The 27,147-nt window shown below is 40.9% G+C and overlaps 1 protein-coding gene across 1 annotated transcript in view; it reads right to left on the bottom strand.

The window, feature by feature from the left end:
- The window catches only part of ntrk3b (neurotrophic tyrosine kinase, receptor, type 3b), a 342,714-nt gene that overhangs the window by 26,567 nt on the left and 289,000 nt on the right, over positions 1-27,147 (bottom strand). The window contains exons 14-15 of the mRNA XM_061669747.1: positions 21,548-21,720; positions 14,681-14,924 (exon numbers count right to left, since the gene is read on the bottom strand). Of these exons, the coding sequence (XP_061525731.1) occupies positions 14,681-14,924; positions 21,548-21,720 (417 nt within the window). The remainder of the gene's footprint in view (positions 1-14,680; positions 14,925-21,547; positions 21,721-27,147) is intronic.

Raw genomic sequence — 27,147 nt, 5'->3', positions numbered from 1 at the left:
GCATGCATAAAGCATATATATCAAATACTCAAATATATATCCGAAATGGCTGCAAATACATTCAGTCAGGCCACATGCGATAATCAAAATTTATATTGGGGCTTCACACTCTTAGCATGAGAAAGAATCACCAAAAACAGATTGATAAGTGAACCCATGCATAGGATAAATAATAACAACAATCAAATGAGTGTACTTACAAATGAGATAAAGAATGCTTTTAGGTTTTTAACAGTTCTACAGTTACTCTACTGTATCACTGCCTGTATTATGCTCTTTTTCTGAAAGACAAACTACACCAATTTTGGTGGCGGAAGGAGCTTAATTAGTGATCGATATGCGTAACTGCCTAATTAACATCACTAAAACAATAAGAACGCATTCTGATGCAACAAGTAATGACTAAGGCACTTGTGTGTTGACACTTGGTCATTGACACACACAGCCAAAGTAAATTTATGACCTGGTAGACACAAGCTACTGACTGAGTTACATTACAGTTACATTACAGCTAAGCGTCAATTTATTCACATGCCTCCCTGTGAGAGCACAATTCCGGGCATTTTAATTACATGCCAACCTGCACATGTGGAATATCCTTCTACCAAACAGCTTGCAAAGAGGCGTCAGGGTGGACCTCACGTGTATATTCATATTGAAATGAAAAAAGAAAAAAAAAACCCATAAAGGAGTAGAATATGTATTGTGAAAGACATCTGTCAGAGTGAAAGAAAACATCTCTGGAACGAACGAATAAAAATAGTGTCAATCGGGATCAGGGAAGCGCTATCTATCATTTACAGTACTTACAACAAGGACGTTTTTCTGTTTTAACGTCATACCAGGTCAAAAAGAACGATTTCTCAATGTGTAAAAAAAAAAGTGGATTGTGTGTAAGGGGGCGGTATGAGGATGAAAAAAAAACTTGTTTTCCTTTGCGCGGTGCAGCGTTAATAAATATAACCTGCACGCTCATTAGCACAAAGCCGCTGCTGCTCGATAAATAATGCAGAGGAAGAAGTGCCTGTTTGATCCTTGAAAGGGGGAAAAAACCTGGGAACCGTTTGTCTTCAAAGCAGAGCAGGTAGAGGTAACATGGCTTGGGAACAACACATCGTAGAAGTCCTTGAAACAGGCACAAAAGCACAACTGTAGCGCTAGTTAGTTACAATAATGATACCCCCCACCCCCCCGCCCCCACCTCCAAATTATTATTGTTGGTCCCCTGTGATTGACTGGCAACCAATATCAACTGGGTTAGGCTCGTGCTCCCCGCAACCCAGAACAGGATAAGTGGCATAGAAAATGGATGGATGGATCTTATTGCCGGTTCTTTCTCTGCCTCAGGTTCCACGACCTCACCATTTATATTAACTGCTAAAAACAAAACCGAAAACACCATTGCTAAAAGGAGGCACTCGGGCTGCAAGCAAGCCTCCGGGGGGAACGAGAGGGGTCTTTTAATCTTATTCTCCTGTGGGGAACACACAATGTAAGCCCCTACATCTTTTCCTGACAGACACCCATGTGTCATGACGCGTAATTTTACCGTAAGAAGCAGCTTGAAGCAATTTATTTTCCCTATGACTACCTGCAACCTTTGTTTGCATATTAACACAGGGAGAATTAATTGCCATATGGAAAAAATAGAAGCAACTCGCTTTGATTCTGTTTGGACACCCAAGCGATTGTAAACTGACCGTGTGTGGAAAAAACATAATGCGAAATTGACATGCTCTACAATAGCAAATACAAAAGATGTACACGAGATAATTGTCCTGAGAAAACACTTGCTTTGATGATAAAACGGACCTGCCAAGTCCGACTACAAGTCCCACACAATGTCCTGCTGTAACTGGTTCGCTTAGACATTCATGATTAGGGTACGTCAATGTAGGATGTAAATTAGGAGGTGTAAATAAAAAGTTACCATGTAAACTCTATATTGTGTTTGTAATTTTTTTTTTATCTCAGGCAGGCTAATTAGCTATGAGCTAATTTTAGCATATGAGAGTGTATTGCTGCATTCCATAAAAGTGGGAAGTCTGAATTTTCTAACCTCCGACCAGGAAAAGTGCACTGGAACGCCACACAAACTGGAAGGTCCAAGTTGGAAAGTTGGAGAAAAATATCTACCCTGACTTCACCGAGTTGCTTCAATCTGACGTCACTCGACAATGGTGACCCCATGGAGACACATACCGTGAATAGTTTTAATAATTTACTAGATTCCATCCATCCATTTTCTGAGCCGCTTCTCCTCACTAGGGTCGCGGACAAGCTGGAGCCTATCCCAGCTGTCATCGGGCAGGAGGCGGGGTACACCCTGAACTGGTTGCCAGCCAATCGCAGGGCACATACAAACAGACAACCATTCGCACTAACATGCACACCTATGGGCAATTTAGAGTCTCCAATTAATGCATGTTTTTGGGATGTGGGAGGAAACCGGAGTGCCCGGAGAAAACCCACGCAGGCACGGGGAGAACATGCAAACTCCACACAGGCGGGGCCGGGGATTGAACGCGGGTCCTCAGAACTGTGAGGCTGATGCTCTAACCAGTCGGCTACCGTGCCGCAATTTACTAGATTATAAAACTATATTTATCTATCTTTATTTAGTTATTCAACATAACTTCACGTAACACAAAATAATTTGTACTGACTGTGTGAGGATATGCCTCTCTGCCAGCATGAAATGACTTACAAATATACAAAACAAAATACAATTTATGGCCATCAGTCATCTTTGTTGTTTACATTTGCCTGGAACGCTTTGAAGTTGGGACTGGTACAACCCGAGTAGAATAAATCCGACTTCCCACTTTTCTGGAATGGAGCATAGGAGACCAATGTTGTAATAGATCCACACAGTCGAAAATTTGGTTTAACTATACCTAGGTTTTTAATTTGAAGCACTGTGGTGTATTATATATATATATATATGTATATATATATATGTATATGTATATATATATGTATATATATATATGTATATGTATATATATATGTATATGTATATATATATGTATATATATATGTATATGTATGTATATATATATATATATATATGTATGTATGTATATATATATATATATATATATATCTGAAGAAAAATGCCTCATTGACTTTAATTTCACTCAGGCTTTCTCGGCCTTTTATAACAGTAAACAAAGTTGTTATAATAGTAAACAAAGTTGGAGTCTCAATACTCGTCCATAAAAGACTACTTTTTACAATAAATAGCACAGTAGCAGATCCAGAAGGCTGATACATAATTATACAGGCTACAATATTTAACAAACCTTACACAATTGACAATGTATATGCTCCTAATAAAGATGATCCAGGCTTTTTTCACATGCTCTTTTCACACTTGTTAAAGTTATCAGCCAATTCTACAATTATCATGCGAGGTGATTTTAACCTTACACTAAATCCCCCAATAGATCACTAAAATCTCAAAAATAGCAATCAGCCACAATGCTCCAATATACTAGAGCAGTATATGGAAGACTTTGGTCTTGTTGACATATTGAGGCTGAAAAACTGTACAAAAAGAAAAAAAAATTCTCGTCGTTTCATCACTCTTTCTCAAGAATAGATTTTGACATATTGAGGCTGGGCGGCACGGTGGCCGACTGGTTAGAGCGTCAGCCTCACAGTTCTGATGACCCGGGTTCAATCCCCGGCCCCGACTGTGTGGAGTTTGCATGTTCTCCCCGTGCCTGCGTGGGTTTTCTCCGGGCACTCCGGTTTCCCCCCACATCCCAAAAACATGCATAAATTGGAGACTCTAAATTGCCCGTAGGTGTGACTGTGAGTGCGAATGGTTGTCTGTTTGTATGTGCCCTGCGATTGGCTGGCAACCAGTTCAGGGTGTACCCCGCCTCCTGCCCGATGACAGCTGGGATAGGCTCCAGCACGCCCGCGACCCGAGTGAGGAGAAGCGGCTCAGAAAATGGATGGATGGATATTGAGGCTGAAAAACTGTACAAAAAGAAAAAAAAAATTTCTCGTCGTTTCATCACTCTTTCTCAAGAATAAATTTTCTTCTCTCAAACAATTCCGCAACTCAAAGAATTCCCTCCAAAATACATCCAATCATCATCAGCGACCATGCACCAATTTCTCTCAATCTAAAAATCGAGTCAAGTCTGGGACCCCCACCAACATGGCGCTTTAACACATCCCTATTGAAGGACGTGGATTTTGATTCCTTCGTGAGCAAGGAATGGAACGAGTTTTTGAAATTCAACGACTCACCAACCATATCCCCATCTCTGCTGTGGGAAACCAGGAAAGCTGTATTGAGAGGTCGAATCATATCATACTCTTCGTACAAGAAAAAACAAGAACAACAATTTGAAAATGGAATTGAGGAAAAAATTAAACACCTCACAGACGAATATGCAATTAATCCGACATAAGCACTTAGAAACCAACTTCAAAAGGCAAAACATCAATTAGACATAAAAAAAAGAACAGATTTTCTCCAACAACAGTTAAGATACACTAACATTGAGTACAATAATAAATCAGGAAAATTCCTTGCGAACCAACTTCAGTGCAATAAAGAAAAGTCATTAATTACAGCCATTCAAGATTCCAACGGCAACTGTACACAGTCACCGCTAGAAAATAAATGAAATATTTTACAATTATTATAGCAGCTTATATGCATCTTCGAACAACCCACACCAAAAAGAAATTGAAACTTTTATTAAGGATCTAAGCATCCATCCATCCATTTTCTGTACCGCGCTATCCTCATTAGGGTCGCGGGCGCGCTGGAGCCCATCCCAGCTATCTTCGCGCGAGAACCGGGGTACACCCTGAACTGGTCGCCAGCCAATCACAGGGCACATATAAACAAACAATCATTCTAAGATTCCTCAATTAAATACACAAATTAAAGACAGCCTTGATGTTCCGTTAAGCATCACAGAATTACGTAACGCATTAAAAAATATGCAATTGGGACGAGCGCCTGGCCCGGACGGAGTCTCCGTTTAATTCATTAAACATTTCTGGCCAATTCTAGCGCCTCTATTTTTCAGAACAGTCAAGTAGATAAACGATAAAGGTCAAATAAGTAGCCATATGAACACAGCTTCAATTAAATTATTACTAAAGTCAGGTAAAGACCCCACTCTCCTGCCAAATTATCGGCCCTTTTCACTGATTAATGTAGATATCAAGCGAAGGCCCTCGCAGCGAGACTTGAAAAGGTACTCCCGTCGACAATCCACAATGACCAGACAGGCTTCATTAAAGGTAGAAGTTCCACAAATAATGTCAGACGTCTGCTAAATTGAATAAGCATGTCACAGCATAAAAATCTAAATGCAATCATCATGTCACTTGACGCAGAGAAAGCTTTTAATAAAGTTAACTGGGCTTTCCTGTTTGCAGTACTTCACAAATTTGGCTTTGGAGACTCATTTATACATTGGATAGCGACATTATACAATTGACCGAAAGCGACAGTCACCACAAATAGGATTACTTTACAAAGTTTTACTTTACAAAGAGGAACTAGACAAGGATGTCCACTCTCACCAATGCTATTTGCAATATTCATCGAACCTCTTGCTGCCCCTATATGTCAGAATATGACAGAACACAAAATCAATCTGTATGCTGATGATATTCTTCTTCAGGCAGTCTTCAATTTCTTTAAGACATTTTCACAAATATCTGATTAGTACTCTTATCAACTGGACAAAATCAACAATAATCCCAATAACAGCAAACTCATGGTCTCCTGCAGATCCAATCCTAGATTACCCCATTCCTATAGGAAACATTAAGTATTTAGGTATTAATATTTCACCAAAACTCACACAGCTAACCAATATAAATTACACAACACTTCTGAAAAAAATCTCAGTTGACTTAAGACGCTGGAATAACTTGCCAATATCACTACTGGGAAGAATAGCCACAATAAAAATGAAAACCTTACATCAAATAAATTATTTATTCTCAATGATTCCATTTAAACCCACATTTAAATGGTTTCAAACATTAGATTCGGCTGTAATATTTTTTTTATTAAAAAAATAAGAAATATAGAATTAGTCTATCCACTCTTCAGAAAAGTAAATAGGAGGGAGGCCTAAATGCTCCCAACTTTAAACGCTATTATTTAGCTAACCAATTAGAATACCTCATCAAATGGTTGCACCACAATGAGGAGCATCGTTCTTGGCTAGAATTGGAAGAGATAGACTGCAACAACATCAAACTCCCATTTATTTCCACAAGTCTTAAATGCCATAAATGCGTCAAGAACCCAATAATCGCATCCACCTTAACGGCTTGGTGGCAAAGTTTAGAATCTACAGGATCTCAATTAGCTCCCAGTATGCTCTCCTATATCTGGCATAATCCAGATTTCGAAATTAATAATATACCCCTTCATTTTAACACATGGGAACAACATGGAATTGACCACCTACAACAACTATTTAACGATAATGTTTTTAGGACGCGTGATGGACTGTTCCAAGAATTCCAAATGACAGGCGGAAACTTTCTTCAATACAATAAATTAAAAGCAGCAATAAAAAAAAAAAAAAATACCAAAACTCCGGAGCACCCTCGAACTGCCGGAGTTTGTCAAGCAAATAGTGATGCTCCTTCCGCAAAGTAAAAGAAATCTCTCAAAAGTTTATAAATTAATTTCATCCACTAAATCAATGCACTTACCAATCACTAAATGGCAAGAAGACCTTTCCATCTCCGCTGACCGTAACTACTGGATACAGATATGTAACAATACGTTTAGAATGACAATTTTTTTTAAAATATATTATACAATATAAAGTGATCCATAGAACACACTTTAGTCAGTACACCATGCATAAAATAGGCTTCTCTCCATCTAATACATGCACGCAATGCACCAAAAATACCCCAGACACCTATTTTCATGCTATATTTGGGGTGGGGTTCCACATCCCACACTCGGGGGCGGGTAGTGGGTGCTGCTGGGAATGTTTGGGGGGGTTCCAGAGTCGGTGCTGCGGGGCTGGGTGGGTGGGGCGGCCCTCTCTTCATCGGTGGTTGTCCTGCCTGACAGGCCCGACCTGCAGGAGCCATGGCTTTTAATCACTCACCTAGCACACACTCACGCCACTCACTGTATATGGGTACACATACATAGCCGCCACTCATTGTATATGGGTACACATACATATCCAGGGGTTCCTGCAGGACACCATCCACCATCCCCCATCTCTGGCGCATGGGGGTTGGGTTGGCTGGGGGAGTGGCATGTCAGTCCCTGCGGCCTCCTCCAGGGCGCCTCGGTGGGGCCAGCGGACCGCCCTGGGTCCCTCGGTGTGGGACGTGTTCCGTCTGCCGGGTTGCTCTGGGCCCGATCCAGCCCCTCGACTGATTGGGTGGGGTCCTCAGCCTCCACGGTGCAGGCACAGCAATTAGAGGACACTTCTGTCAGTCTTTGTGCATGCGAAATGGTGTCAATTCACTCGCATGTGTTAGGCAAACACCCATGGGACTTTTTTGTTGGGGGCGGGGCCACTCGCTTATTGCGACAAATAACTCATGAATATGCGAATTGCTTGGGTATCCCCTCACTCACACTCTCGTCCTGTAGACTCTTATAATTTACACTCCCACCACACTTCAGTTCTACAGCCGGGTTCACGACCCTTGTCCTGCATGCTTCTTCTCCTGTCCTTGTCTTGTCCTATCTTGTCCTGTCCTTCCCTCACAGGGTGTAGCACTACAGCCCCATGCAACACTCATATCTAATGTTTCATTTTTGTAGATAATGTAATGATTTACTTCTCTCATCCTGTTTACAAATAGTGCTTTGTCTTTTGTCTTTGTTTCCCTCTCCCTCTAGAAACTTTGTTCTGTTCTACTGATAAAGTCTGATTCTCAATAAACCTCAAATATTATACTAAGAAACCTCAGCGGCAGCTTAAAAACTCCACTGTTAGACAGTAAATACGCCTATCGAAGTGAGGACAGAGTCCTGTATAATCGGGCTCAAAACCAGCTGACAAAAAAAAAAAAAAAAAAAAAGAAACGTCACAAAGAGGAATTATGCAGAAAACCGCTCATGATCTAAGTCAGTCTGGCATGGATTACAATCGCTAACCAACTACAAGCAACCATCCGCCCAAGTGGAGAACAATAAAGGACTTGAACATCTACTGAAGATTTGAAAAGAACACTTTCACACCCCACACCCACCCAGCCGCACCACCGACCACCATCACACCTCTGACTCTCCCTTCGGCGTTGACCATCCATTACAGGATGCGAGACGTATCTTCAAACAACAAAAGATCAACCAAGCGGCGGGGCCAGACCTTGTGTCCCCATCCTGCCTCAGACTCTGCACGGACCAGCTCACTCCACTCTTCACACAGATCTTCAATAGATCTCTGGAACTGTGTAAAGTGGCATCCTGTGTCAAACGCTCCACCATCATCCCAGTCCCCAAGAAACCTGCAAACTCGGGTCTGAATGACAACAGGCCTGTCACCTTGACATCTGTGGTCATGAAGTCCTTTGAACGCCTCGTGCTGGACCACCTCAAGAGCGTCACAGGACCCCTGCTGGAGCCCCTGCAGTTTGCCTTATGACCAAACAGGTCTGTGGATGACGCAGTCAGCATGGGACTGCACTTCATACACGTATACACACTACACACATTTCCATTTGTGCAGAGCAAGTGAAGATTCACCTTGGAAAAAGTCTGATGGAAACTTGTTCACCCATTTTGCATGTAAAGACTTGTGTTGTGATGAACTAATGCCTAAATGTTGTGGGTGGGACTATTCAATCGAAAACACAATAAACCATTTTGATCAAGATGACAAGGAATCGATAATATAGGAAACAGGAGAGAATTGTACATAATCATTTGCATGGATGTGCAAAAGCATTTGCAACTTGTCCAAACAAATGACACAATGATGTGAAGATTTAACAAGGAGTTTTGAGAATTTAAATTTTGATCCGAGAAATGTACCAAAGCGACTGAGAATAACCGTGATAGTATACTACATTATACTGTGTACACCATACTTACTATTAATCCAATGTAGTTTACGCATTTGCTGTTACTACTGTTGGGTACTCTGTAAAGAATGAGCAGATGGCTGTTTTAATCTAGCCTCAGTGCAGAAAAGATTGCTAAATAAGATGTGACTTATTGCTCTGAGGCAATTTGCAAAATGCGTGTTGTTTGCGGGACAAAAGGAGTCTCACACACATACAGGTTTGCACTGGTTGTCACTGGGCTGCAGTGGTACTTTTTCCAGCGTCCAATAAGAGTAATGACTAGACCAAAAGCTAAGCATAAAGTGTTCTTGCACTTAAACTTAACTATGCAGTATGCCTCACGAACATATTTGATTAGTATTAACCCAGTTTTACTTTGACTTTTATCATTTTCAATTTGGTCAATATTAACTGCACAATGTCAAGGCATCATATTAATGGATTTAATGCTGAAAATGAAATGGAAAAAATTAAACCAATCTTAAACAAAGACAAAAACCTCCCTGCAGTTTTTTTGTATTTTTCTGAAACACAAAAGTCACTCAGATTAAAAACAAGCTCCGGAAAAAGCTACGCGGTCGTGCGGATAATTAGTTTAACCCCAAGATGTTGAAAAATAACTCTAATTAGAAGTTTTTTTTTCTGGTGCACAATATGTTTTAGCACTCTACATATTTTTTAAATGAACTCATATAAATGTTATTTTCTAGTCTGCTTATCCTGCTCTAGATCCCGGGGATCTGGAGTCTGTCTACCCCAGCTGACTTCGGCTGAAAGGTTGACTACACCCTAGACTGCTCGGAAAACAACAAATGTTCAAAAATTGCCTTGATGAATGCAGACTTTTGATAAAGCTATACAGTCGCCCGCATAGTCCGTTTAACATTAAAAAATGCCTTTTTAGAAGCGCCCAAAAAAGTAAAAAAAATTGAGAAATATCCAAGCTTATCGGGTTTAAAGGGCCTTGTTTCCATTGTGCATGTGCATTATGGATTGACGATTCATTCAATTTGCATTGCATTACACCCCCCCCAAAAAAAAAAAAAAAAACAACTACCGGTATGTAAAAAGTAATTTGAGATGCAATGAATGATCTGTTTCAGTTTTACTTTTGTTTCCTTCCTTATCAATTTTTTTTCTCTACAGGATTTTGCATATTTTTAATGTGTTCTAATGCATAATTTTCCAGTGTAGTGCTGTTAGCATTTGCCACTCTGCCAGGAGAAATAAATAGTCCTTCTGTTATTAGAAATGAATTAAACTAGGTCAAATCAGTAATAACCCGCCAGGTTGTCGTAATGAGCACAAACAAGCCCAAGAGGCTACTAGAGGAATGCTAACCGTGTTGGACGACATGCTCGGAATTGCAATGACACTAAATTCTTGCACACGGCACGTCCCTGGAGACCAGGGGAGAATGGACGCGGCAATATTTGCACAGTCGACACTGAAGATGCCAAATAGACGCCTTGGTTACCAGGCTGCGCTTTCATGCTGGGCATGCAGAAAGTGGTCCATATTTAATGAGCATTCTGATTCTCTGGTGTTGACACAAAATTCAGTTTCTTTTGGTGCAGTGTGGTGAGAGGAAGAAAAAGGTGATGCTATTACAGTATTCAACGTTTTCTCCATGAGAGGTTGGTGCACAGATTCACAGGTTTATCATGAATTTCTCCCACAGAGCTTTTAGAGCTCATTCACTGCCATTTCTATGACAGGTGAACATTAAAAAAAGGATAAATATGGTTGCTGTCCAATTAAAAGATTTATTTCTTAGTTGATCAATTGCAGATGAATTGCAAATTAATCATGTAAAAATTGAATAGATATTTAAACAAATGAATAAATGAACAAACGAATGAATGAATGAAAGTATACATCCACAGATACCGACTGTATATTGTCAAAAGTATTCGCTCACCTGCCTTGACTCACATATGATCTGAAATGACATCCCTTCTTCATCAATAGGGTTTAATATGACATCGGTTCACCTTTTACAGCTATAACAGCTTTAACTCTTCTGAAAAGGCTTTCCACAAGGTTTAGGAGTGTGTTCATGGGAATTTCTGAGAATTCTTCCAAAAGCACATATGTGAGATCACACAGTGATGTTGGATGAGAAAGCCTGGCTCTCAGTCTGTACTCTAATTCATCCCAAAGGTGTTCTATCAGGTTGAGGTCAGGACTCTGTGCAGGCCAGTCAAGTTCATCCACACCAAACGCTCTAATCCATGTCTTTATGGACCTTGCTTTGTGCATTCGTGCAATAATTAATTTATTAGCTAAAAAATATAAAAATAAAAAAAGAATCCCCAATCGCCATAATTGTTGTTTTAAAATAAATCTGTGTGGAGAACTACAGTATGTGAAAAACTCATGCCATTAATGTCAGTTAAAGAAAAAACAAATAAATACAGACAATATTATATATATATATATGTGTGTGTGTGTGTGTGTGTGTGTGCGCGCGTGTGTGTGTGTGTGTGCGTGTGTGTGTGTGTGTGGCCCTGTCGCACTGAAAACAGGTTAAGGTACCAATTTCCTCCACTCCAGGATGAAGCACAGATGCACTGGGTAAAAAAAAAAACCTGTCAACAAGTTTTTTGTTTTTTTTTAACTGAAAGCATCCGCAGTAAAGCTTTCCCTGTCCTGCAATCCCTCAGCTCCAACCAAATACTCACTTTTAATCACTCCACAGATGGTGAAGAACAGTTTACCGAACCCAAAGTCATCGTGCTCAAATTTCCATGTAAATTATTCAATGTGTGCTAAATTACTCACCCATCCCCAAGGTGAGGTCCATATTGGCCCAGCTGTTGTTTTTTTGTACCTTCCATTCAGAGATTTTTTTTTTTTTTTTTTTAAAGAACGATGTCTCAAAAAACGTCACCTTCGTTTGGCAAAATTTACTTGACACAGGTGAGAAGTTGTACAGAACAGACACACAAAATGCTAGTTCCTCTGACTAGCACTGCAGCTGCGAACACATGTAGGTTCAACAATGAATCCATGAATCAACAACTAATTGATTATCAAATACATCGAAAACAATTTTGTAAATAAATAGTTTCGAGCCATTGTTTAACTTAACATTGTCCCAATCCTCTTATATGTGCCTCTCAACAGTAAATATTGTCTATGATTTCTGTAGCCCTCCATGAAAGCAGACTGATTTTTTTTTATTTTTTATTTAATCACTATGATCCACATTTTTGCCTATGTTCTGACAGACATTACGGACCAAACCAATAACCAGTAAAAAAAAAAAAAATAGTTCAATCTATTACATAAATAGTCTTTAATTATTTGCAGCCACAGTATGATTAACCTGTAACTGACATGTACTGTAGTTGAATCTGAAGCTATTTGCCTTTCACATTAATCAGTACCCAAGAAATAGCTCTCAGATATCAAAACATTGGCGAGTAAATCACTCCCTTATCTGACATTAGTTGTTTATTTGGTTTTGTTTAATCATTAAATAATACCAAATAAACAATATGTAGTGAATAAACAGTAATTGAAAAAAAATACTTTGAAATTACCTTCAATACAAAATACATTTTGTGCTGAATATTCCATTAATTGATGGAATAAATGATTCTGAAAAACATCCGATAGCTGCAGCCCTACTCTAGAACAAAACATTGATGCTGCCTCAGGATCACACACATACTTGTTTACAGTTAAAAGGATTGTAGCCTACAAAGAATAGCCTTGAGAAATGAGCCACGTGTTGCTTTACCCCTTAATATTCCATGCATCGTCTGAACCTGCTTTATATTACATTAATATGGCACATAGAACCCTAATATGCCAAACGCATGGCCTTGACATGCCATACATAACCTGAATAGGCCCCCACCCATTACCTCAAACGTAACCTGTAACCTTGATAATGGGGCCTACAATGGTGGACGCCTCAGCAATGCGTTCTCTACTATTGTCCTTGGTTCTGTCTTTTTCGTTTGTCTTACTTACACTAGGGAAGACTAGACTAAACATTAGGGAATGTACTCCAAACCTTTTTTCACCAACTTGGGTTCCCAGCCTCCGTGGATCGTAGCTAGGCAATCAGAGTGGTTGCTACCAAAGTAACAGATACGCTTCAGCCAAGCGGGATCACTCTGAAATTACTAGTGAGGCAGGAAGAGAGACGGTCATTTTCTCCCAACGAAAGCGTGACGAACCACTTCCCTTTTTCTTCTTCTGCCTCTTTTGTTTTTGTTTTATTTTTGTGCATCTCCTTATCCAACCAAAGCTGCTTCGTTTTCCTTCTGAGCTGCGAGGAGACAGACCACCCCAAAGACCAGCTGATCTACGGTCGTGAGTAGGACATATAAATCGTTGCCAGTATCTACAAAATTAGTGCCTAATCATTTTGGGGAAAATACTAGGGTCACACAAAATCCCAACTTTGCCCTCTATCGCTCTGACTCAATGCATTAAACGCTAACATTTTCAACTTTAGCCCCGCAACACACGATGTCCTATTTCCCTTTTCGTATGCCTATTTTTCTTTCTTTCACCATTATTCGTCTTTCCTTTTTGTAGTTAGACCCCTCTGTGTGTTTCCCTATAGATCCCTCGTAGATTTCATTAAATATTCTATCAAATTCCACCCCGTGTTGTGTTTGTTTTGGAGTTTAACCATGAGACCTCTGTAATCTAGAACTCTTATTTCCTCAGTGTAGCAACGTTTATTATGAGAGTGATAAAAGGTTTCTCGTCGCTTTCCCTACATTTTACACATTTAAAAAAAGAGACGCGGTGCCCTATATGAGACAAAATAGATTGATTACACCATTAAGCGTCAAATCACGCTAAACGCAGGCATCCCTGCTTCGACAAATGTATTTCTTAAATAAATCAAGTTTATCCAAACGCCAATATACGCTACAATTACCAACAAAGCTGATTCTGATATGCCACACATGGCCTTGACATGGCATATACAAACCTTTTAGGCGTGCCTCCCACAATTTCTATACGCCACAAATGCTGCAAAGAATAGCCTTGGGAGATGAGCCACATGCTGCTTTACCACTTAAGACTTACATTAGCCTAATATGGCCCACACATGGTCTTGACATGACATACATAAACTTAATATGCCAATATAACCTTAATATGACAGGCATAACCTTCATATCTCATCCGTAACCTTAATATACCACACATGGCTTTGACATAGTACACACAAACTTAACATGCCAACATAACCGTAATATAGCACACATTCAAACTTTTATTTAAAACATTCAACACACAACCTTAATATGCCACACATAACTTTAACATGTTACTCATAACTTTGATATGCCATACATAACCTTAATATGCCACAACAATCCGAAATATGACACACATACTGGAACCTTATTATGCCACATGAATAGCTTTATTATGCAACTGTATCAATTATTGTATCTCACTTTGTGCTGAGCCTTGTGTGGTCCAGCGGCAGCTGCCTTTTTGTTTGCTTTTTGCTCCTGAAATAAAGACGACGAACAAAATCTTTCCTTGAGAAATTATTTCATCATTGCAGAAATTCCACAACCAAATTCAAGTAACGCGTGCTAGTGGTGCTATGCCCAGGTGTTGCATAAATTGAAGACTCCGTCCAACTTACCCTGTAGTAGTCGCTGCTATAGATGTCCCTCGACATGCCGAAGTCGCCGATCTTGACTAAGAGGCCGTTACCCACGAGACAGTTGCGGGTGGCCAGGTCCCTGTGGACGAAGTGCTGCGAGGCCAGGTAGACCATGCCTGATGCGATTTGGGAGGCAATGTGCAACATCTGGGAGAGGCCCAGCTCGCCATTGGACTGCAGCGGCTGGCCATCCACAAGGATCATGGCGTCCGGGCCGTGGGCTCTGTGTTGAGTACAACGTTATGCTGGTTAAACTTGGGAACAAAGGACTTGCATTTGGATAATCTGTGACTGGCATTTGTGTGTGCTGTTTGACAAAAAGAAGCGCTGACAGTAAAAACATAGACTGCTATGTTAGCTTTTAGCTAGCATCTAACTGCCCATCTGCCAAATGCTTTTCACTTGGGATCAAAACGTAGTGTTTTACGTGTTTTATTTTAATGTCCAAAAGTTACCATAATGCATCAATTTTACTCGAGAAGAGATTGAGGAAGTGTTGCAGCAAAGTGGAGACTGCATAGTATAATAGTGCAGCGTCCACAGCTAATCAACCGGCAACAGTTTCGGCTAACATAGTTTGTTGGTTTAGGTCATTTCTTGTTGCATATCTCCAAATATTACAATGATGTGGCCATTTTATTCTACAGGAGAACGAAGACAGTGAGAAAATATAGTGTTGCAGTAAAGTGAATACTGTGTATAACACAACAGGGTCCAGAGCGAAGACCGCAGTGAGAGGGGAAGCTAATCTTAGCGTGCGTTTATATAATTTCTAGCCACACCCATTTAATTTGCACAAGACTGAGGGCAGCAAGAAAATGCAGCACTGCAGCAAATTGGAAACATTGTCATATACAGTAACACAGCAGTGTTCCAAGCTAAGGTACAGTGACGGGGTAAGGTAATGTAGCGTGAGTGTTTATTGTGTAATTTCTAGCCGCAGCAATTTTACTTGCAAGGAGACTGAGGCAGGGAGAAAATGAAGCACTGCAGCAAAGTGGAGACTGTGGACTATAAAATGGCAGTCTTCAGAGCTACGACACATCGAGAGTGTAAGCAAATGTTAGCATGTGTGTTTATACTGTATATGCCATTTGTAGCCACGACAATCTTTTTTGGTAGTAGACGGGAGGGCAGCAAGAAAACAGAGCACTGCAGTGGAGTGGAGACTGCACAGTATAACACTGCAGGGTCCGGAGCCAAGGCACAGCGAGATGGTACACGAACAATAACGTGTGTTTATTTACGTCATTTCTCGCTGCGGCAATTTTACTTGTGAGGAGACTGAGGGCAGTGAAAACATGAAAGTTTTGCAGCAAAGCGGAGACTGTGGAATATTACACAGAAGTGTTCAGAACTAAGGCACAAAAAGAGGGTAAGCTAATCTTAGAATGTCTGTCTGTCAATCAGCTGATATATATATAAATATATCTGAAGAATTGACAAGTATTCAATTTGAATATTATTTAAGATGACAAACTCTGCTTCAATTGTTACAATAAAATCTGTACACACCCATGGTACTAAGTCTTTCACCTGAGTCATTTTGATATTCACAAGCTTTTATTCGAATGATGAACTCTGCTTTAATTCTAAAATTGCAATTTTGGAGATTCATCGGCTTTCATTCGGATGATGAACTTGGCTTTAATTCTGATGACGAATTGTGCAGGCACTGCTGTTTTCAACTATTTTGACTGTGCCATTTTCAGCTTCATCAACTTTAATTCTTTTGATGAACTTGGCGTTAATGATGATGGATAACTCCGCTTGAATTCTGATTGTAAACTGTGTACGTACCATTATTATCAACTCTTTCTCCTGAGTCATTTTGAGTTCTTCAGATTTCATTCGAATGACAATATCACCTTTAATTATGATGCAAACTACGTTTTGAGTCTGATGAGAAACTGGGCGCAGCTTTTGTAGCAACTCTTTCGCCAGAGTCATTTTAAGGTTAATAAACCTTCATTTGAATGAATGGTCACACAGGCGGGGCCGGGATTTGAACCCCGGTCCTCAGAACTGTGAGGCAGATGTGCTAACCAGCCATCACCGTGCCACCTATTCTGAGGTTCTTTAGCTTAAATGCAAACAATTAACTCTGCCTTTTATACTGATGATGAACTTGGCTTTAATTCTGATGAGAAACTGTCCACGTGCTGCATTTAACAAGTATTTTGCCATTTTGAGTTTCATCAGCTTTAATTCTGATTTATTCACCATTGTTATCAGTCATTTTGAGGTTTGAGAGGAGTTTTTAATCATGCCATTCGCCCCATGAGGAGTTGTTTTGAGGTCCCACGGCTGTGTCAAGTGCAGATTAAGAGCTCATTTCCATTTAATATTTTTTCACATTTATGGGTAACGACGACGACTCCCACCGCCCGAACTCCTGGCGTGAAGATCCCGCTGTCTTTATCACCTTCTTCTCGCTGTGATTACAAGCCGAATACAGCGCACAGGGACAGACAAACACACACACGGGCTGTCGTTCTGTTTCCATCTGTCACATTTAGGCCAATTAAAGGTTTTGTGCTCAGAGAGCGAGGCTAATAATGAGTCTCTAATGCGAGAAGACGAGCAGAGGCTTCGCTGTCTTGCCATGTGTGTCACGCACGACGAGTGATTTTCATGTCATTAAATTAAATAAAAAAACTTATTTTTAGACCACCATCTTGTCTTATTAAAAGCGTTTTGCCCCTTTTTGAAATGTAGCTGCTGACTGACAATTCGACTAATGCTAAAAAAAGACAGGGATCCAGTTTTCCGCCCATCCATCAGCATTAGTTGGCATTGAGCCCGCATTACTTTTAATTGCCCACAGGGGGCGATGTCAATTGTTGGACAAAATACTCGCACACTTCATTGGGTGCACCTGCACAATTAACTGAGAGCCAATTCATGGTTGTGCTCTAATTTTACTTTGTTAGGGTTACACTTCCAGTGTTTGTTGGCGTGATAGGACTCTCGGCAAGTAACAGGCAACATTTTGTCAAAAAGGACTTTAGCTGGGCTCATCTGTGACAGGTGTTTGACAAGAAGGGGCATCAAGTGAAGCTTTGGATTGCCATGTAATCTAATAATGAACTCATCTTTAATTCTGATGATGAACAAGGCTTTAATTATGATGGTACAGATTGCTGATATTATTCTTTTCACCCGAGTCATTTGGAGATTCATCAGCTTTAATTCTGATGATGAACTCTGAACTCTGACAAAAGCGATGCGATGTAAGTACACTGGAGCTCCTTTGGGCATGGAAATCTGCACTCACGCACTCAACCAAAGCGTTTATGTGTCTGTGTGTGTTTGTGTGCGTCTGTGTGTGTCCAAATTCCTGCTCGTATTTGAAGTTTGATCAATAGTTGACAAAGACGACTTGTTACGACCCAGTGGGTGAATTTGTGAAGATTTTCTGCTGGGGGAAATCCTTTGACGCAATAAATGATGACACACTTTCATGCTAGGTGCAAGATGTGGCTGATTGCCTTAGCTGTGGTCACATTGAATAAACACACAGGATGTGGGACAGGGAATCAATGGCAACATACAGTCCAGTGCACCTAGACTCAATGTTATTTAATGATGCTTGTCTTCACAGCTAATGTCCCCCCCCGTGTGCCATGTCATATTGGTGAGTCACTGCAACATTTGATGATACACAGCTATCAATGAGGAGTTGGCGGCTAGCGTGACCAGCTAGTAGTCTAGAGCTACACTCATTGTGCCTTCTTATCAAACAACCCAAACAAGGACAGATGGACTCGTGACTGAGCATCCAACGCAGTACTAATATCATAATTACAGTAAATATTTGTATGTAAAAATTTCTAGGCCAAAGAAAAAATAAATAAATAAAGTACTGCGCTAACTGAGTGTGCCTTCTTGTACCACATGAAAACATTTTCGCCGTCTGTAACGTTGGGTACATTCGGAAATTCACTCCAAGCACTCCGGAACGTTCGGAAACTCAAAACGTTGTTGGAGTGTGCCGTTCGGTTATTCAGAGCCCCACACTCTGGGAGTGCCGGAGCGCACTCCAGTCATTCTGACTGAGGAGACAGAGCAGCCGGAGCGTCAGGCAGAACTCACACATTCAATATGGCGGACGCACTGCTGTGTCCCTGCCAATGGCCAACGTGCTCGTTCTTAAATTCATAGAAAATAGAGCGCGCTCTGCCTCTCTGAACACTGCACTTTCAGAGCACAGTGAGAGCGTCAGAGAGCGGACCCTTAGAAATGTGTGTGTCAGTACCGTTATTAAATGAGGCCCCCCTGTAATTTTTTATTACTGTCCACGACCCAACCAAAATGACTATGGGTCCCAACCCACCACTTGAGAATCACTGATGTACAGTACAACTGGCGAGAGAAGGGATTGCATTTTGCATTGCCCAAGCAATGATCAAGAATGCCGTGGATTCTTTCTTTTGACTGGATTGTTTCTAGTCATTCTGTTTATTTCTATTGTGCAAGGTGTCGGTTATAATGAATAATTGTTGAGACAATCCAAAGCATTTATCATATGACACATACATTGTGCGTACGGTGGACTTTTTTTTAACCTGGATTATTTCAAGTTCTGTTTATTTCTATTATGCAAGGTGTCCGTTATCATGAATAAATGATGTGAGGAGCCATGCCATTAGTTATATACAGACATGTAAACACCAAAGGCATGAAAAAGGTGACCAAAAAAAATAAATAAAAAACATCGTAGAGGGGTCTGGGGGCATCCCCTGGGCCCCCGCAGAGATTTTTTTTTTTTTTTAACATAAATTATGAAATCTGGAAGTACAGTAAGGCAAAATAACATTTCTTCATGCAGAAAAACATTTATTTACACTGCTCAAATACATGTTGATGTACAAATTTAAGATTATAATTACATTTCTTTGCTTTTTTGTTTTGGCATCCAACTTGAGCCCAGCCCATCTCCACCTGCACCTGATGCCTGCTTAAAGCTGTGTCACATGAATAGCATCCTCCTCTTTAAGCACTCTCATTCTGGCAAATAATTTATTAAAATCATTGTCTGTTTCACCAAATTTTCACTATCATCAACTTCAAAGGCTAATCCCAAATGCATCCTACAGGAAAATATTAAATACAATATTTTTCAGTTTTTATTGGCCATTTCTGAATTTGAAGTTAGTTCATTGATTAGTTCATGTGACATAATCCTTAACATCGCTCCGTCGCTTAATACATTTAACATTAACATCCGTAAACTAATTAGACAATTGTAGACTCGTTTCCTAATTAATACAAGATGTACTCGCGAATCAACTCTTGACGCGGATGTTATGTGTGCTTTGCGGTTCTGCTGGGACCACAACCAGGGCCACGACCCGCAGCACCTCAACGCGAAAATACAAAAGACCAGTCCAACAAATGCAACACTGGTTGAGCTGATGAGCAAAAATGTTGCTTAAACGTAAGAGTAGAAATCGAGGATGTCCGCTCCAGAGGTGGGCAGAGTAGCCAAATATTGTACTCAAGAATACTGTTACTTGACAATAATGTGACTCAAGTAAAAGTAAAAAGTAGTCCTCCAAAAAATGACTTGAGTAAAAAGTACAAAGTGAAATTATTACTCAAGTACTGAGTAAATAGTGAGTAACTTCATATTTTATTTTTTTTTACCACAGCATGAACATGAAGAAAAAAATAAATTGTGAATTTGCCAATTCTGATGTTGTTGTTGTGTGTGTGCATGTGTATGCACAGTCAAAACTCCCAAAAAACACCTGCAATTTACTGCAGGGTGTTTTCTAATGTTATAAGTGAGGTGAAATATCCACGTTTGGGCAGACAGTGCCAGACAAATACTACAATACATGAAAACTGTTGTTTTTGTTCTTCTAAATGTAAACACGAGTAGCGCGGTGCTGCCTTCATGGTTAACGACGACCTTCCCAAAACGGTGGCCACATAGGCACAACGATCAGCCGGGCTGGTTTATCTAGTTTTAATACCTATGCCCGAGAAACCCAATAGAAGACGTTAAGTCATGTGACTTCCTTTTATTGTTTGATTGGTGAACTAGACTTAAACGTCACTCGCGCTTAAACTGGATCGGCGCAAACCGTGCCAGATGTAGAAGTCGAAGTCATAGTCTCACGCACGAAATAGTTGCTAAATAAGCAATAATTGATAAATAAAAGTAGCGAGCGACATTTAGATAATTGTAACGGAGTAAAAGTACAGTTGCTTCTTAACAGCAGAAGCGGTGGAGGTTGTTTCTGGTCTCGTCAACTCCTGTGACTTAACCAAACCAGGTCACGAGCGCATAGGCGGAACCCTATTAATCCGCCGCGGAGTAATATTCACAATTACATCTGTGTGTGGATGGTAAATGTGTGGAATGGATCTAGCTGCCAGCGTTCAAGGAGTACGAAACAGCCACCCCCCACACCCAGGGAAAAAAAAACAAATCATTGGATCTATACAATTCACGTAAATGGCCTATTTTTGCGTTCAAAACGCCGAAAGCCGACTGATTTGCATGTATGTTTATAGGACTCTTGTTACGACTGGCAAGAGGAGAGATCACATTAATTATAAGATTTAAATTGTGTGCGGACATGTATGTATCTGAGCGTGCTGTGAACATTTTGTTTGGACTTGAATTATTTCTAGTCATTCTCTTTATTTCTATTGTGCAAGGTGGCTGATATCATAAACAACTGGCAAGAGCAGAAAACCGCATGCGCCCATGCATGACCGAACGAGCTGTGGACTTATTATTTTGACTCTGTTGATTATTTCTAGTCATCCTGTTGATTTCTACGGTGCAAGGTGTTGGTTCTTAGGGTACAGCCTTAAAGGAACGGAACCGACCTGAGGAACTTATTGAGGTCTCCATGCTTCATGTACTCAAAGACCATGATGAGGGGGTCGCCATCCACGCACACGCCATAGAACTTTACGATGTGGTCATGCTGCAGGTTGGTCAGCAGCTCAGCCTCCCTCTGGAAGTCCTTCCTCGCCGAAAGGTTGGGATCCTTCAGCGTCTGGAAAGTTTTAAAAAAAAGAATGTTGAGTGGAGAGAGGCAGGATAAGGACGTAGTCAGTCTTCTGGGAAAACATTCGCCTGGCGCTCACCATGCGAGTCTTTCTGTCGACAGGTAAGAAACAAGATAAGACACTGCCGCTTTTATTTTTGTTTTTTTTTCAGAGAAGTAATTAGTGGCTTGCCGTTGTAAAGTTTGGCAGGGATGTGAGCATTGAAAAAAGTATAATGAGCTGCAAAAACAAGGCAAAGAACGATGGAAGAAGATGGGCTAGGACAGGATTTTGTATATTCTACTTTTATTACTTTTTGGGGGGTATTATGCAGACATTTGAGTTTGCATCAATACACAGACAGAAGCTTACAAATGATAATACGAGATCTTAACAGGCCTACTTTCCTTTCAACCTTTATGTTTATCCTGTAACAATCTTTACAGACAGATTTATGTGCTTTTAATTATGTGTGACATGAGCTGTGCCCTGCAGTTCTTCTGTTGGAGCTTGGGTGGCGCTTTGCGCCCCTCTCTCCCTCTTCTCAGTAATCAGCCCCACCTGACAGCAATCTGCCTTCATCACCACCTATATAAAAGCCTGACAGATCCAAGACTCCGCTGTCAGAGTATTAACGTTCTTCTGTGGTACAACGGCTCTCAAATGTGCACGTAAGCTACGCCAGTCTTTGTTATACCTCTGACCTCCGTGTTCTTCCTTGTCCTCAGTGCTCGTTTCGTGTTCCCCACCGTGCTGACCTCCTCCACCACTCCGCCAAGCCATCCAGCTGCTCATGGCACCACCTGCCGCACGCTCCCTGTTCCGATGACCTGCCAATACGGCCCAGGGATCCACCTTGATATCCTCTTCAATAAACCTTTCACCACAACTCTCTCAGCCTCTGCTTGCTTCTGGGTCCAGTTAAAACCTTAACGTGACAGAATACTCTAGCCGTCATGGACCCAGCAACCCCGGAGGCGCTAAGACAAGCACTCACCCGCCAAGGCGCCTACATAGGTAAACAGGATAAAATTCCTCAAGAGATCATGGAATCGTTACACTCTCTCACGCAGCAAGTTTCCCTCCTTTCCTCAAGAATGCAGTCCGACCGCCCTCCCGTAAGTCCTCCTTCCGAGCCCGCACCCGCCGAGCCATCCCGCTTCCCGTACAAAGAGCCTCACGTTCCTCTGCCCGAACCCTACTCAGGGGACTTAGGAGCCTGCAGCCAATTCCTCCTAAATTGCTCTCTGGTCTTCAACTTACAACTGTTAAGCTATCCCACCGAACAATCCAAAGTTGCTTTCGTCACCAACCTTTTACGCGGCAAAGCAGCTTAATGGGCAACTGCACTATGGCACAACTCTTCCCCGATACACACATCATTTCACTCATTTTCCGCTGAATTAAAGAAAGTTTTTGATCACCCCGTCCAGGGCAGCGAAGCCAACAGCTGTCTCCTTACACTCACTCAGGGCGCTAGTTCCTCTGCCACATATTCTGTGGAATTCAGAATAATTTTGGTGAACGCGGATGCAACGACGCAGCGCTTAGGGGAATTTATCTTAACGGGCTTTCGGATCAGCTGAAGGACGAGCTCTCCTTGCTCGAAGAACTCAATTCATTATCCATTCGCCTTGACAACCAGTTGCGGGAAAGAGCACGAGAGAGGGGGTTTAAGGGTCATAAAAGGATTTCCACTATGGGCACTGCACCGTCAGCACCTCACCCGTCTTCTGCACCGCCGACTAGCCCTTCGTCACCTCCCGCTGCACCAGATGAACCCATGCAACTTGGTAAAACTAGATTAGATCCTCAGGCATGTCAGCGCCATTTCACCCAGCAACTGGGGGTACCAGTACTTGGTAGATTGGGAGGGGTATGGTCCGGAGGAGCACTCCTGGATTTTCCGCAAACTGGTCCTTGACAACTCCCTTCTTTGTGACTTTTATGCGGCTCGCCCGAGGATGCCGTGCAGGACGCCAGGAGGTGTCCGTTGAGAGGGGGCACTGTCATGAGCTATGCCCTGCAGTTCATTTGTTGGAGCTTGGGTGGCGCTTCGCGCCCCTCTCTCTCCCTCCCTCACTCTCTTCCCAGTAATCAGCACCACCTGACAGCAATCAGCCTTCATCACCACCTGCATAAAAGCCTGCCAGATCCAATACTCCACTGCCAGAGTATTAACGTTCTCCTGTGGTACAACGGCTCTCAAACCTGCACGTAAGCTACGCCAGTCTTTGCTATACCTCTGACCTCCGTGTTCTTCCTTGTCTACAGTGCTCCTTCCGTGTTCCCTGCGTTGCTGACCTCCTTCACCTTGCCGCCAAGCCATGTACCTGCTCACGCCACCGCATGCCGCACATTCCCTGTTCTGACGACCTGCCAATACTCCCCAGGGATTCACCTTGATATCCTCTTCAATCAACCTTTCACCACAACCCTCTCAGCTTGCTTCTGTGTCCAGTTAAAACCTTAGCGTGACAATGTGCCTTTAATTTAACTTTTGTCCCTGAATTTAGAGCTTATAATACTTTTAATAATATTTGATTTTCCGGCTTCAGTACTTTATAGTTGTATTTTGTATTTAGAGTAGGGTAAAGGCTTTTGTTTGTACCCAAAAAATATCCTGATTTCGTCCAAGCATAGACCGGTTGCACTTATTTAGTCAACCACAGAGTGGACTAGGTTTCAATAGCAATAAGGCTAATAAACACAATTAGTGGAAACACAATAGTGTTCTTTTACGATGGCCATGTGGATATCGTTTTTCCTCATGTAGTGGCTGGCTGCATTTATTTACTCAACTGCAGAGGAGACATAACGTAGGAAATGTGCCCTTTTTAAAATGTAATAGGCCCATAACGTAATAACTGGCCAATAACGTAATAAAAATCCTGAACCTATAATGTCATAACTTTTGGCCAATAATGTAATAACATTTTACGTTACTGTCTGGTTATAACATTATTGGCCTGTTAAAAATAATAATAATAATAAATAAATAAATTAAAATATATATATATATATATATATGTAATAATATACTAATATCACTTTATTTAACCCATACTCTCTCCATCTCAGTCTGTCGCTCCCTCTCTCCATGTTCAGGACTCCGGTTCAGAACTTTTATTACGTACAGTAATTGCCCAGTTATTACGAAATGGGTCAATTACATTTTAAAAAGGGCAAATTTATTACGTTATAGGACGTTATTACGTTATGGGCTGTTATTATCTTATGGGCTTCTACAGCATCAATTAGGGGTAACGATTTATTGAATAATGACACTACAATAAATTGTCTTTCTTGTAAGAACCAAGTTTGCAAACTAGCCACTCATGCTTGCAACTACTGCGCTAATGTGCAAGTTCACGATAATAATTTTAAGAATGCCATCCACTAATTTTTTTGACTCCATGGATCATTTCTAGTTATTTCTAGTTATTGACCTGGATTCTACTGTGAAATGTGGCAGTTATCACGAATAACCTGGCAAGAGGAAGAATCCGACATATACAGTACATGGTGTCACCCTTACATGTCGAAAGGTACTGAGCAGTGGCGTGTCTTACCCATATTTGCGGGTGCTGAAGCACCCCTGAAGTGAATAAAAGCAACCCCATAATTTGAGATATCTTTAGATTTATTTATTTTTTTACTCTGTCCTTTTTTAACCAAGCTAAAAACTTTAAGAACTATATAGTACTTAGTTGAAATGCAATATTTTAACAACAAAATGAAAGTAATCCAGCCCCTCCCTCTCACCTTGCTTTGACTGTATACTGACAGCGGCGAAGTAGCTACGCAGTACATACCTTCCTTAAAGTGAGTAGATTCCTACCTTGCTGAAACCAGAAATTTCTTAATTTCTTCCAGTCTATACCAACACATGATCTGTAATCATGTGTTGGTCTATAAATGGGACTCATTTTTGCTGCATTTAACTGTAGGTCACTGTTCATGTTGTTAGCTAGGAGGTAGCTGACGTTTGTTTCTGGCTAGGAAATGTTACAAGTGGTCACTGTCCTTTTTGAGTTGGAATGAGAGAAACAAGCTTTTGCCATGTGCATGTGTTGATATACTGTATAAGCCAAGGTGCTACTAACTTGCTCACTGAATGGATGCCCAATGAAGCTACGATTGTTTGTCTGTGCATGCGTGCATGTATGTTTGCATGTGTGTGGATGCGTGTACAGGCAGGCAGCCTCATCATGGATGTAAGCAGTGTTGCCAAAGTTACCTTGAAAAAGTAACTGTCACTTTACTGATTTCTTGAGTTTAAAAGTAACTTAGTTACTTAAGTGAGGACTTGATTGCAAAAAGTCACTAAGTTAGATTGCAAGTAACTCTTTTAGTTACTTTCAGCAGCTCCTGAGTGGCAGGAATACTGTATCACTTATCCACAGTACAAAAAGAGCATTAGCGTAACCGTACACATTACTTGGTAATACATGCCACACAAGTTACAGAATGACATCATCAACTTGAACAATAACTTAAATAGTATTGTACTTGAAGCCACATTAAATGAGCTACTTAGTGCAGACTTGACATGCCAAATACAGTTAAGTAAAGATGTAAAAAAGCGCACAATTCTCAAGTACACTTCTCTTAAAAACTCTTAACAGAAATATAGGGTTAAGAGGGTTACTATACAAATGTATTTCGATACCGTTACAAGTCACCTGTTAATAAAATGTGGTTAGTAATTTAATTCAAGTACCATATTATTAAAGTAATGTACCTTGATTACGTTCAATAACCTTTGCATTACTCAAATACCAAATATGCTCACAATGGCAAAATAAATTAAATATCAATACAAGTTCATATATTTATATTTAATTGTCTGGGTCTTTTCCGTCTTATGAATGTTTAAAATTCACAGTTTTGGAGGAACCCGAAGCACCCAGAATCCAAAACCTCAGAACTGTGACGCGCTAAACACTTGTTTACCGTGCTGCAAGGGCGGGAGGGATGGACGGCTTGACAGACAGAGAGACAGACAGACAGATAGATTGACTGTAGCAACACTTATTGTTGTTTTTGCATATTGGGCGAGTAAATGCTTTCCAAAAGCACATGGACACTTAACATCAGTGGCGTAGAGTCAGGGCCTTCAAGCCCTTCTCTGCTGGCCAAAACAATATCAAAAGCACTAAACTATAATTACAAAAATAAAATGTGTACTCGCATCGCATCACCCCCCCCCCAAGGCGTTTCTAGCCCATTTTTGGGGGTGCTGATTTGAAGCATCCCTTAAATGAATCCCAGCACCCCTGGTGCTGTGGTCTTTTTTTTTTTTTTTTTTACTGTGCATTATTTCTAGTCTTTCTGGGGTTTTTTTTAAGTGCAAGGTCGCATCTATCATTGAACTGGCGAGAGGAGTTATTGCGTTCCTCATAGAACACGTAGATTACGGGTTCGCATGTGCC

The sequence above is a fragment of the Phycodurus eques genome, chromosome 2, assembly GCF_024500275.1.
Source record: "Phycodurus eques isolate BA_2022a chromosome 2, UOR_Pequ_1.1, whole genome shotgun sequence".
Lineage (NCBI taxonomy): Eukaryota > Metazoa > Chordata > Actinopteri > Syngnathiformes > Syngnathidae > Phycodurus > Phycodurus eques.
Note: the sequence above shows the minus strand (reverse complement) of the source record. Positions and strands in the feature narration are given on the sequence as shown.